The sequence below is a fragment of the Myripristis murdjan genome, chromosome 13, assembly GCF_902150065.1.
Source record: "Myripristis murdjan chromosome 13, fMyrMur1.1, whole genome shotgun sequence".
NCBI classification, from domain to species: Eukaryota; Metazoa; Chordata; class Actinopteri; order Holocentriformes; family Holocentridae; genus Myripristis; species Myripristis murdjan.
In genome coordinates, this window is record NC_043992.1 from 13,423,928 (window position 1) to 13,437,823 (window position 13,896).

General features: G+C 42.6%; 1 protein-coding gene across 1 annotated transcript; it reads right to left on the bottom strand.

Moving 5' to 3' along the window:
• Window positions 1–4,535: 4,535 nt before the first annotated feature.
• hspb12 (heat shock protein, alpha-crystallin-related, b12) lies at window positions 4,536–13,896 on the bottom strand. The gene is made up of 4 exons (XM_030067526.1): window positions 13,815–13,896; window positions 11,904–12,124; window positions 9,811–9,968; window positions 4,536–4,718 (listed from the first exon to the last, which is right to left on the bottom strand). Exons 1-4 carry the CDS (start codon window positions 13,877–13,879, stop codon window positions 4,536–4,538), a joined length of 627 nt encoding a protein of 208 aa, XP_029923386.1. The 5' UTR covers window positions 13,880–13,896.

The following is a 13,896-nucleotide window of genomic DNA, read 5'->3' on the forward strand; positions in this document are numbered from 1 at the left end:
CCCAAAAACAAACAGCCATTATTCCAAAAACCCAATTGTCCAAAAAAGTGTCCACTCGGTAAATGTGGTCAAGTTTGGGCCGGGGGTTTCCTCGGGTTAGGGTTCAAGGGGAAACGGGATGCCAAACTCTGAACTCCAACAACTCCAGTGTGCGTTTTCAGAGCGATGGACCTTCAGGGCAACAGGTGTTTGTTTTCAGGATAATAGGCCGTCGGACTAATGGGCGTCGGGTTCCAATGGGACATTTTTGGGACCATTGGGGTTTGAGAATAATGGCCTTTTGGACCAGTGACATGGCACCACTACAGTGAACCTCTCATATGTTGTCATGTAGTGAGAATGCTGAGCTACTTTGCAGAGAATTGTGCCGTTCTGGCTTGTGTTTCCCCGTTGGGAGTATTTATTGCAACATTTGGTTTGGGAATGAAGTACAACCACACACTTTTGAATGTTTTATTTTCATGACTGCAAGGGCTCCTAATCGTGTTTCTTTTTCTTCCCATTTTTTTTTCTCCCTCTCCCTCATCATTGTCTCGCCTTCCCTCTGGCTCTCTCTGACTCATGACACACACACACACACACACACACACACAGATTTGGATGTTTTTCTGTGTGTGAATGAGAACAGAGCATCTGGACCATAATGGCTGGAGAATGTAATGGTAAAAGCTTAATTAGCTAAACGAGTTCATTTGTTAAGTAGGCTGCTGCTCTGTCCCTCGGTGAGTTCCAGGTGGGAACGGCAGACCTTCTCCAGAGAGACAGACAGACACTGTTGTGCCTAGCTCTGTCTGCATGTGGCTGTGTGTGTGTGTGTGTCATGGAAACTAGAATTGGTGTGAGTGATGGAGTAATGAGCATCGCTCGCTGTGTGTGTTTGTGTCTGTCATAAGGGATGAGTATCATTTACAGTGCGTGCGTACAGAAAAGTCGAGACAGAGTGAGAATAAAAAAGCCAAAACTCCCATGACATTTTTCCTCTGTGTGCGATATCTCCTCATTAAACAGAGCTGCCGTCCCACGTCCATGTTGTGGAGGATTATGGGGTAAGAAACTTGTCAAAACAGCACTGAACGGTGTTGAGCAGAGCGCCATCTGTCTGCGCCGACACGGCCCTCGCTCTGATGAATATTAAATGAAGGCATCGCTGTTAAAGCCTTCCTGCCTCCCAGTAACAGCTCGCGTGTAGGAAGTGCCTGTCGCAGTTGGAGACTGATTGAAGTGGTTGCTGGTAAGAAATGCAGACAGACAGTCCTCTGAAGGAAGTTACACTCGCACACAGCTCCAAACAGCTTACTGTGTGTGTGTATGTGTGTGTGTGTGTGTGTGTGTTCTGTGTTCTTGTATGTCTCTCCCTATGAGGAATAAATATCCTCACAAGGATAGGAAGATGAGGATTATTCTTCAAAGTGAGGACATTTTGCTGCTCAAAGGGTTTAGGATATTCAAATTAGGATAAAGTTTAGGTTAAAGGACGGCGCCAGTCCTGGTTTGACCTCTCGTCAGCAGTCATGGCTGCAGCAGACACAAATATTCTTTTGATTCCCTCCCATTAATGATAAAAAAAAAAAAAAAATGTGTGAGGCTGCTTTGTGAAATTCAAATGTTGCTATGCATAGGTAAATCTGTGTTGTGGATAGGCCACTTGCACTAAAGTGACTGTAAATCACTTCAGTTTCTGTGCACTTGATAGGTGCTGTTTTCAAATTCCGCTCAACAACTCTCCTTCACTTGTGTTGTGATTGACAGCTCAGAGGGTGTAGCCTAAGTACAGTGGACGCCAGTGTGTTGCACCTCGGAGCAAGGAAACATGGTCTATTAGCTATAAACATAGGGAGCACTTACAGAGTTTTTTAATACAGGGAGGAGAGAGGAGACACATGGTTTTCAGCACAATCTCAGGCTGGACTTCATGCGTCCATATCACTTCTTGACGTCATGAAGCCGTCTGTCGAATTTCTCCACAGTGGTAACCTCTCACTGCAGTCACTGTCTCTCTCTGAAGTTATCAAGTCATGAGGAACGTGTTGGGCATGAGCGACAACCGGGTCAATTTACCATGTCACAAATCGTTTTCTCAAAAAAGCTGTTTTTTCAGCATACTGACGCATCTCCGCCATAGCCTGCCAATCAAAAGAAAAAGAGCCTGTGGTTTCCCTGCTTACATGTCACCGCGTTACGAGTTTTTGACCAGTGATTGCGGTGGAGAACGCTCTCTGGTGCTGTTTGGTCCTGCGCATGCCTTAACTAAGCAGCTAACTTCAGCCACATTTCCTCCAAAAGTCCCCTTTTAGTCCCAGGAACTACTTTTCAAGGAACTAAAAGATTCCCAAACTTGTTCATGCTGGAAACCACATGTAGAGGTGCTATTTGTCCCATGAGCCACCATATATTTTGTGCAGTGAAATAATGTAAAAAAAAAAAAAAAAAAAAAAAGTATTTAAGCAAGTGCCATAAAGCTCTGGTTCTGGTCCAAAGAGCAGAGGTGCTACAAGGAGGTAATGTATGGAGTGCATCAAGTGCACAGAGGAAGGAAGAAAGCATAGAAGCAGATTTTTTTTTTTTTTAATTATATGGGGAAATACATGGTCCATTAGGTGAGAAGGTGTTCCCTAAAGAGCTGGGTTTTTAGCCTCGTCTTAAAGACTGAGAGATAGATCGAATGGCGTTTGGCAGCTTATTCCACCACCGAGGAACCACAGAGGAGTAGAGTCTCGTTGGTGAAAACCCCAGTAGATCAGCCGTTTCTGAAATACTCAGACCAACAACCATGCCACGTTCAAAGTCACTCAAATCACCTTTCTTCCCTGTTCTGATGCTCAGATCGTCTTGACCATGTCCACATGCCGATATGCACTGAGTTGCTGCCATGTGATTGGCTGATTAGATATATGTATTAACGAGTAGTTAAACAGGTGTAATTAATAAAGTGGCTAGGGAGTGTATATATCATTATAGGCCCATACATTCCATGATTTAGGCACTTCTGTCTGCCATTGTTGAGAAAAAAAATGTATTTATGTAGCATTCCCATGACTCACAGTTAGGGTTAGGCGTGTAGAGGTGAAGGTTAAGGTCAGAGGTCAGAGGTTTGGGGCTGAATGTGTTCAGTTAGGGTTCCAAAATGTTCAGTAATACAACAGTGTGTTTGTGTAAGCAAGAGAGACTGTGTCCAGCCCGCCGTCACAGGCAAAGCCAGGTAAAGAAGATGAGTTATGACAGGCATAAGATTTCATTTTGACTCTTAAAGCCACACGTCAACCCAATTATAATCGTGGGCATTGTGGGCTCCGTGGCTTTGGAAAAATGTTTGGTTGTTGTCTGAGCCGATGCTGATAATAATATCCAGTCATTTATTCATGAAGAGAAACACGCTCTTACCTCAAATCTGCCCACCTGCTCTCATTCAACTTGAAGCAGAGGTCGTTCGAGGCGAGAACAGCGCTCCCACACACAAACCAACAAAGTATTGGACCATGTGTGGAGCAATTACAAACACAGCAGTGTTTACTTTAAATATTAGCTGACATTTGCCAGTTTGATGTTGTTGCAACCAGGACTCCTGCACCGGGCGGTTCTGCCTCCTGAACAGGGATGGAGTGGAAAATAAAAAGGAGAGTAAACTCTGATGTCCAGTCGGTGACCAACATGAGGCAAACAACTTATTCATTTATTTATTTTCCCTTTAAAGGTGCACTACGCAAAATTGCTGCGGGTCATTAGTAATTCTTCAGTGAGTCAGCCTGACATGAGAAGCATGTGGCGTCAACCATCAAATTATTGTCAATCAACCCTTGGCAGTTTTGCGTCATGCACCTTTAAAGTCCATTTCTTCACTGAGCCGAAATCAGCCTGATATAATTTACTATGATTTATACTATTCATTTCTTAATTTCCTCCTTGTGTATTAAGGATGCTTTTGCATTGGCATTTGTCAGTGAGTTTTAACGCTCACAAAAAAAAAAAAAAAAAAAAAAAGAAAGCCCCCAATGGATACATTTACAGAAAATACCATTTTGACTTGTGTGAAGTTCATTTTATTGCATATCTCCATCCATCCTGAGACGAATATAAAACTTAACATAAAAAAAAATATTTGTGTAACTATGCAAAAGTAAAGCCAAATTCCTAGACCGTACTAAAAACTTACAACTAGGGCAGATTTTGGAAGGCTGATACCAATAATAATTTTTTTTGTTTGTTTTGTTTAAAGCTGCCAGAGATCAGTATTTTTCTGCCAAAAGCTGTTCAATTTGTCAGGTTGACTGTGATTACCAAAAAAAAAAAAAAAAACACACAACTTTTAACCAGAATGTTATTGCTGTGGGTGGAAAAGCCTCTGAAACACGACATGTCAAACAACTTGCATCATATGAGAGATGACACTGGCTGGAACAACAAACAATTTTGAGTAAAAGACTAAAGTAAAGACGAACATCAACCCAGTAGAAAAAAAGTCTAGCCCTACTGGTAACGCTGTAACACTCCATCTGTCTGAGAGGTGCAAAGTAAAAGCTGCAGGTCAAAGGTGAACTTCAGTGTGGTAGGTGGGGGCACCCTGGGGCCCCGGCCCAGCCAGTGTGGGGGTCCGACCGACGGACGCTCACCACCAGGATGCCATCAGGGTTCAGGGTCCCGCTGACCGAGAGGGGGTCCATGTCCTCCGGGAACAGGGACTTATGGGTAAATGTGTCACTTACGCTCCCGTCTTCCAGCACCTGAAGGACAGAGAGGAAAAAGTGAGCGATGACGGAGCTGCATGAGGTCAGGGGGAGGTGAAGGGAAGGAAGAGACGACGATGAAAAGAAAGGTCATCAGAGAAAGTGAGAGGAGCGACGGGGCGGAGGGAGGCGTGAGGGCGAGAAAAGAGGGTGAGAAGCAGCGAAGCAGAGGTCAGGTGGAGAGAGAAGATGACAAAAAGAGAGGGAGAGGAAAAAGGAGGAATGTCCCCTGTTTGTGCAGAGGTACTTCCTAACGAATCAATGTGGTTTTTCTTTCTTATTTCTCTGCTTACCTTCCTAAAAATCATCCTCCACTGTCGTAGCGGAAGCCTTTCTTCCCTCCCCCCTCCCCTCTCTCGCCTTTTACAAATGATTAGCATCAAACTTGTGACAGCGGTTTAAAAGCTGTGGACGGTGGAGAGAGAAAGGGCGAGACAGCGCTTGTCTGACACCCCAGAAAGCTGTTATCCAGCTACATGAGACGCAACAGTGAAAACCAAAAATGCACCATGGAGCGTAACAGGGGCTGGACTGACATTTCGGACCAATATTGGGTTTTTATTACACTCTAGATCTGGTCCAGTCAGTACTGTCCACCTCTGATATAAAGGATACGATAGGCTACAGTAATTACATTTACTTGTAGAGCAATAGCCCATCAATATCAGTCAAGAAAGCATTTTTACTGCCAGTATTTGGCCGAAATGTGATGTTTTTGTGAACTTTTATTCTACCAGTGTCATTACAACCTGATCTCACAGAAATCCGTGAAATGAGCACAACCTCTTAACAACGCATTGCGTGCTCCTGGCACATAACCTGTTATAATTATGTGTGGCCACCACAGAAACAGCGTCCACTGAAAGTCAATTAGGATCCGTGTCGTATGGCCACCACGCAAACGCTGTCCACTGAAAGTCAATTTCATGTGGGTGGTAGTTCATAGATCCCGGAAGTGCAAATTTAATCAAAATAAAATAATAAAATAAAAAATAAAAAATCGCCAGTTTTCTAGACTAGGCCTACCATATTGACCCGCATAAAAGACGACCCTGATTTTAAGATGACCCCTCTTTTTCAAGACCATTTTTTGGAAAATAGGCTACTTTTTATATGGACAAAATCTTGTTTGAATAAAAAAGCCACCGACCTGCATCAGGCGGGTCGGCCGCGGCACCGGCACCCACCCGGTCAGGTCTGCGGCATCTGACAGGTGAGCGGTCAGTGCCGCGGTCGGGCCGCCTGGTGCCATGGCCGGTAGGAGTAGTATCTAACATGGAAGGGCGCAAGCCAGTAATTTCGCCTAGGGCGGCACATAGGCAGAACCGCCACTGTATAGTTTATAATGTCATCATTTTCATATTTTTCTAGTCCACAAAAATCACATTTTAAGCCATTTTGAAATCAATGAACGAAATTTTATTTTAATCTGAAAAACACCGGCGTTACCAAGGCAACGCGCTTCATGCTACCTGGTGACTCCCGGCTTCTCGGCTTCAAAGACGTCACGCCGTGGGTGGTGGTTCATAGATCCCGGAAGTTCAAATTTAATCGGTATTCTGAAAAAAAGGTCTGATTATTAGCCATAACGTTGTAACCACCCAAGGCAGACTTACCACGAGCTATGACGATGTGTAACGATGGCATGTGTCCACAAGTCCCGTATAATATCAACTTTATTTTAAGAAAACACGTTTTATTTGCGATAGCATATCACGGAGAAGCACTACATTACCCATAATCCTAGTGTTTATCAGCGACGTGTCTGAATTGACAGCTTTCATCAATAAAGTCAATAAAATCTAATAAAGTGCATGAAAGTTGATAATGTGCTGATATGTTACGCCATTGAACACAACCCTTTCAGTCAGCGAAACAGAGCGGGTGGACAAACCGTGGAAACACGTCAAAAATAGCACTAAAGATTTATATAGTCTATATATTTTTTTTTTTCATAACACATCTTTATTCGTGGTATAAATATAGGCTACATGTTACGGTTATGCTTTTGCTGTTGAAAAACTACCGTATGTATGGTTTTTAAACCTAAATTCACAATGTTTATCCTAACCCGGAAGAGGGGTACCAGAACTACAATTCGTGCAGAGTTGCAACACACAGAGCTGTCCTGCGCCATAGCTTTTGTAGTTCTAACATGATATGTCTATTATATGAAGTGGTGATCACTAATTTTGCAATCTTAATCAAAGTTTTTGGGTGTGGGAAGAACGCCTGAATGGTCAGATTTTAATTTTTTTTTTCTTAAGATAGTGAAATCATGTTTTTTCCATGTTTTGACACTAGTCGGTGGCGCCCCCTATTGGTTTGCCATCGGACATGATAGTAGAGGTCAAGAGCTTTCCAAAAATGTTGACCCCATGTCTCTACCATATTTTGTTGCTGCACTGTAAGCCTTTAAAAGTGTCTCAGGTGCAAGGTTCAAAGGGCACTTGTGGGGAGCAGGAACTGCCCACTGGTCTCACACTGAGATATGTTACTCCATAGGTCAAGACCTTTCAAACGATGTCTTCATTGTTGTTCTGTGACAAAGTTTGATTTTCATTGTGCTCCAAGCCAAGGCTGTCTCAGGTGTACATCTGCAGACCTCTTTTAGGGCCAAGCTTGATAAAATCAGTCAAACTTCTTTAAGGGGGTATGTAATGGCCAAATTTATTTAGAATATTGATGTTAGTCATATACACAGTCATACTTTTCAATTTGGACCATTTCAAAGCTTTTTTTCCCCATAAAATACTCAATGTTTCATATTTCAGATTTTCCCATTAACTTAATATGGCCACCTGAGACACTTTTAAAGGCTTACAGTGCAGCAACAAAAAATGGCACAGACATGGGGTCAACATTTTTGGAAAGCTCTTGACCTCTACTATCATGTCCGATGGCAAACCAATAGGGGGCGCCACCGACTAGTGTCAAAACATGGAAAAAACATGATTTCACTATCTTAAGAAAAAAAATAATAAAATCTGACCATTCAGGCGTTCTTCCCACACCCAAAAACTTTGATTAAGATTGTAAAATTAGTGATCACCACTTCATATAATAGACATAACATGTTAGAACTACAAAAGCTATGGCGCAGGACAGCTCTGTGTGTTGCAACTCTGCACGAATTGTAGTTCTGGTACCCCTCTTCCGGGTTAGGATAAACATTGTGAATTTAGGTTTAAAAACCATACATACGGTAGTTTTTCAACAGCAAAAGCATAACCGTAACATGTAGCCTATGTTTATACCACGAATAAAGATGTGTTATGAAAAAAAAAAAAAATATAGACTATATAAATCTTTAGTGCTATTTTTGACGTGTTTCCACGGTTTGTCCACCCGCTCTGTTTCGCTGACTGAAAGGGTTGTGTTCAATGGCGTAACATATCAGCACATTATCAACTTTCATGCACTTTATTAGATTTTATTGACTTTATTGATGAAAGCTGTCAATTCAGACACGTCGCTGATAAACACTAGGATTATGGGTAATGTAGTGCTTCTCCGTGATATGCTATCGCAAATAAAACGTGTTTTCTTAAAATAAAGTTGATATTATACGGGACTTGTGGACACATGCCATCGTTACACATCCTCATAGCTCGTGGTAAGTCTGCCTTGGGTGGTTACAACGTTATGGCTAATAATCAGACCTTTTTTTCAGAATACCGATTAAATTTGCACTTCCGGGATCTATGAACCACCACCCACGGCGTGACGTCTTTGAAGCCGAGAAGCCGGGAGTCACCAGGTAGCATGAAGCGCGTTGCCTTGGTAACGCCGGTGTTTTTCAGATTAAAATAAAATTTCGTTCATTGATTTCAAAATGGCTTAAAATGTGATTTTTGTGGACTAGAAAAATATGAAAATGATGACATTATAAACTATACAGTGGCGGTTCTGCCTATGTGCCGCCCTAGGCGAAATTACTGGCTTGCGCCCTTCCATGTTAGATACTACTCCTACCGGCCATGGCACCAGGCGGGCCGACCGCGGCACTGACCGCTCACCTGTCAGATCCCGCAGACCTGACCGGGTGGGTGCCGGTGCCGCGGCCGACCCGCCTGATGCAGGCCGGTGGCTTTTTTATTCAAACAAGATTTTGTCCATATAAAAGTAGCCTATTTTCCAAAAAATGGTCTTGAAAAAGAGGGGTCATCTTAAAATCAGGGTCGTCTTTTATGCGGGTCAATATGGTAGGCCTAGTCTAGAAAACTGGCGATTTTTTATTTTTTATTTTATTATTTTATTTTGATTAAATTTGCACTTCCGGCATCTATGAACTACCACCCACATGCAATTGACTTTCAGTGGACAGCGTTTGCGTGGTGGCCATACGACACGGATCCTAATTGACTTTCAGTGGACGCTGTTTCTGTGGTGGCCACACATAATTATAACAGGTTATGTGCCAGGAGCACGCAATGCGTTGTTAAGAGGTTGTGCTCATTTCACGGATTTCTGTGAGATCAGGTTGGTCATTAACACAACGGTCAAATTAGCAGCTAAACAGAGCTAACATGGGCTTTTGTTTATTAAAGCATTTATCTTAAGACAGGCCTGTCTGAAAAGCTGAATCTGTTTTCCACCTGCATTTGTGCTATCATTCTTACAAAAGGTAATACCAATATCTGTATTGGTATTGGCGCTTATTAAAGGGAAGTCATCAGTATCAGCCTCAGAAAAACATATTGTTCGATCCCTACATGCAAGTACAATATTGTTATTGTGATGATAATTATAATTAGGAGTAGTTGTTGTAATGGCATCATTATTATTAGCATAATGGTCCAAATGCTGTTTCAGAGGCTTTTCCATTCTGATAGGAATAAATTTCCTGTGCAAATCACCAAAGTCTTACATGTATTTGGAATGAAAATGGTCCCGTTTAAAGATGTTGAACACTGGCACAAACCAGCAGCCACTCAGCGATCAAAAACTACCAGAATCAGCCTTCAAAGCCCCGCATGAAGCAGAGCAGCTCGGTGTAAATCCTGATTCACACTCACCTGAACACACACTGGGTGCTGGATCCCAATTACACTTACACATACTCTCTCTCTCACACACAAACACACACCTTCTCGGCGTGAATGACGACATGGTGGTTGTAGGCCATCACCACCACGTCATGCGGCTCAAACTGGCTGACGTCAGCTGACATGTAGTAGCTGTCTCCCAGTGAGCGCACCGCCCCCAGACTGGTCTGATGGCACGTCACAGCGCCACCCACAGACCCTGCAGAGGAACAGCAGGACAATATGACGATCACATGGGTAACACACACACACACACCCAGTTGTCATTATGAAATGTATTTTTAACAAATATCATATTGGTACAATAAAATGAGATGAACATCTTGGTATAGTGTTTCCTTGAATAGTAATTAAGATACAAATAAGAAGATAGCAAGAGAGGAATATTAAATGTAATGGGGTCAAGAGTTCCCACAGGTTGAATTTTTTTTTTTTTTTTTTTTTTTTTTTTTTGTTGCTATGATCAGACAATTTTCTTTATTTTTCTGTTTCCAGGTAATTTTCTTGTAACTTTTACTCATTTCTTGCAAATTTCCATGTCGTTTCTTGCTACATTCCTCATTGCCTTTGTTTCCCCATGTTTTTGAAAGAAATAAAGCTAGTTTGCTCAGGTTTCAAAGGGTTAAAGAACACAGTGAGATTAAGAATGGAAATGTTGGGAAAAGGAACTACTCTGTATGTGTCTTGAAATATGTCGATCAGCTTGTTTTCACAGTCGACTGAAAGAGGTTCCACAGATTTACATCTTTGGTAAAAGCCAACGTGACTTAACCAGCCTTTATTGTTTGGTCTTTCAGGTTGTATTTCAATGTTTTATGTGTCCGCGCTGCAACACCACACCATTAAAAGCCACAAGAGATCGAAGCTTTTGTTTGGGCTGTAAAAGTTCTTTACTACCGGTCTGCAGAAAGCTTCTCAGCTAAAGAGAGACACACTAGGAGTCAAACTGGCTCTTCTGACACTTTTCTTCAGGTTTTGTTCCTTTATCAACAATGTTAGTTGTTTTAGCACACTGCTGGAGGGCAGAAATCTTCCAAATGTTTAAGTTAGAATCAACTTGTGGCCCTAATTATTGATTATGGTTTGGTCTTCCAGAAGCATCTCACAGGTTATAAACCCATTCTTTCAGTGCCATCATGACTGTTTTATGGAGCGACACAACTCCCCGTCTCTCCTAAATGCTTCATATTAAGTCCTTTATGGATGTAAAAGCTCTTGTGTTTTATAGTAGCGCTCTGCCTTTTTTTAGCCAGAGCCATTTTTTCACCTTGCTATTATTGCCCTACGTGGCCCACAAGACGACATCTGGAGCCTTAAGGACTCTTTTTTCCCAGAGCAGAGAGGATCTTATGGCTTTGGCTCATTACTTTTGCTGAGCCGCAGGTCTTTTTCTTCACTGCGGTGTTCACTTTTAACTAGCCTACCACTGTAATATGAATTACCACTGCTTCTCTTTGCTCTCGCACTTTTCTGCTGTACTTTCTGGCCAGACCATCAGTCAGTCCTGCCAGTGCCTCTCTCCTCCTTCATCTCTGCACCACTGATACTGTGTGCTGTTTCTCTGTCTTGCAGCCCTAAAGGAAACATTATTGATCTTAATTGGTAATTAGATAAAGTAGTCAGTGTTGTACATCCTCTTATTCAACACCTGTGGTGGCTTTATGGATGTTGGTTACATCAGCCTCGGGCTGGATGCCGTTTCAAGGTCACATGTCACATGTAATCAGGATGAATGACAATGGAAACAGCATGGCAGTGAGAGACCAGCTTTGTGTGGGAACTTGACCAAGTCAGGGGGAGGAGGGTGTGGCTGACATGACGACATGAACAGCATTCATCCTGCACTTAATTTCAACATTCTGCCCATGAATTCCTGCTTTCCTTCTACAGTCACAAAATATTTGTTGCATTTCTCTCTGTAGGCTGAAAGCATTTTTTCATCAAAATGCCATGTAATTATTAAATTGTTATCACCTCCAAATAAAGATGGGTGATTCATTATCACTACTATCAGTTCTCCTTCCTGAAACAATTTTCTTTTTTTTCTTTTCTTTCTTTTCTTGCACTAGTAGATGACTGGCTGACAACTGTGTGGTCATGCACTCTTTGGGGAAAAAAAAAAAAAAAAACTTACCAGATCCATAAGAGGATCCATAAGATGATCTTCTGTGCCGGCTGAAGGGGGCCAGACAGAGGGGCCCCCCAGGGCCCTCATCTCCAAACAGTCCATGGGGATCGGCCAGGTCTAGAGAGGGCTCAAATAGGGTGTCCAGAGAGTCTCCCTCCGACCGGAAGGAGCTGGAGGTGCTGAAACGGGCCGATGAACGGTAGGACGAGGAAGAGGAGGATCGGCGGCTGGAAGAAGTCAGAGATGCCATGGTGAAGAGTATATAGTGGCCTTTCACACTCACACACACACACACACACACTTTGAAAACACTCTCCCAAGCTCTCTTAATGCTCCCTAGCCTCAGAAAACAAGACCAACAGCTTTCCTTCAAATAGGATTTTCTGTTGAGACTCCTCAGTGTAAATACTGACAATACCCTCTCAGAGAAGTGGGTTACCCAAAGCTGTTAACCTCTTGCTCACTGTGTGGGGGTCTTTTATACAATCCCAGTGCACTGTGGGTTAGTGGGGCACAGCGTGGGCCTTACAGCCCACTTCCATTCACCATACAAGGCAGTCTGACCCACCACTGGAGCCAAGAATATAACGGACAAACTGATAAGAAGTGGAGACCCCCTCACTTGTTCAAACACACACACACACACACACACACACACACACACACACACACGCACACACACACACACACAGACACACACACACACACACACACACACACACACACACACACACACACACACACACAGACCAAAATGACAGAGATAAGGGTCAAGGCATCCTCTTGGCAATGCTTTTGGCATGAAGTCAGAAATAGCAAAGCAGTTGTGAGGACAAACTATCCGTTAAACTGAACGTACAAACAATGAAGGCATTTTATAGATAAGCAAGCAGTAACTGACCATGTGAATTCTGCCTACCTGCTAATGGTATAATAGGTACACTTTGCAGTTCAAATGTGCGGTGGATTGTGCCTGTTGAGAAAGGACATTCCATGTCCAAAGCAGAAAATGCAGTTTTCTTTGGTCATGAAAACATGCAGACCCTGTTGACCTTCAGATTCCCTCTTTAAAAGCTTTAATTGTTGTGACATTTTCCTGTTGACAACACAGTTGACTTCCAAACTTTGCCGCATTTCAACACTGACATTCAGGATGGTGCAATAAATACTTTTAAATTATGTGTTTGTGTTTTTTTATGCAAGGGTGTGAAAAATGACATTCAGAAGCCTGTCATTTCGCCCCTCAGGACAGTCTTACACAGTCATAACAGAGAGACCTCATTTATGTTCTGCAAAATGTCCCAGACAGCATGCATCAACATTGCTGCCCCACTTTGTGTTCTCAGGTGAGATAATTTTATCACATAAATCAACTAACATCTAACACATTTCATCAGCTGGAAGTTATAACCCTTATTGTCCTCAGCCATATCCACTTTTGGCAATGCTGTTGTTGTCATAGGACACACCGTCTAAAAACAATGAGCGGTGAAAGTTAATAAGTGTTGCATTGATCCATGAGTAATCTAACTAACAGGTTTCATGAAGTTATGTGAATGCATTCATCCACTCAACCCAGTCACCAGAAGAAAATATAGCAATTTTATATTTCTGCAAACCAACAAATACGATCAAATGTCAATGCTTCTGAATCAAAACTATATCGCCTATCAGGATTTAGGCTTATAGTCAATGTGGTGGAGCCTGAATCAGCCTTACGTGACTGTTAATGTTCATGCAGGTGTGAACGTCACCAAATGTTTGCTTCACTGGGTTCCCTGGCCGCTAAAACTACTTGGTTAAGGTTCGGAAAATGTCATGGCTAACATTATCTAGCTAAGAACAAGCACAGCTCTCGACCGCCACGAAGCCAAGTCTGCAGAGGCAAAGTCCTGTTAATTGTCCCACCTTGCCTACCTCCTAATGTGTTGTGCATCCATCACCCACAGGACATTACTGTCTGTTGCTCCTCTGACAGTCATGCCGGCTGCAAAGTCTT

Bases quoted from the DNA above. Each gene is read 5' to 3' on its own strand.
- hspb12 (XM_030067526.1), bottom strand. From the start codon at position 13,879: ATGACTGTCAGAGGAGCAACAGACAGTAATGTCCTGTGGGTGATGGAT. The intron at 12,125-13,814 runs GTAGGCAAGGTG...GACTTCTTCCAG, and splicing joins GATGCACAACACATTAGGAG to CCGCCGATCCTCCTCTTCCT. The intron at 9,969-11,903 runs GTAAGTTTTTTT...GTTCCTCTGCAG, and splicing joins TGGATCCTCTTATGGATCTG to GGTCTGTGGGTGGCGCTGTG.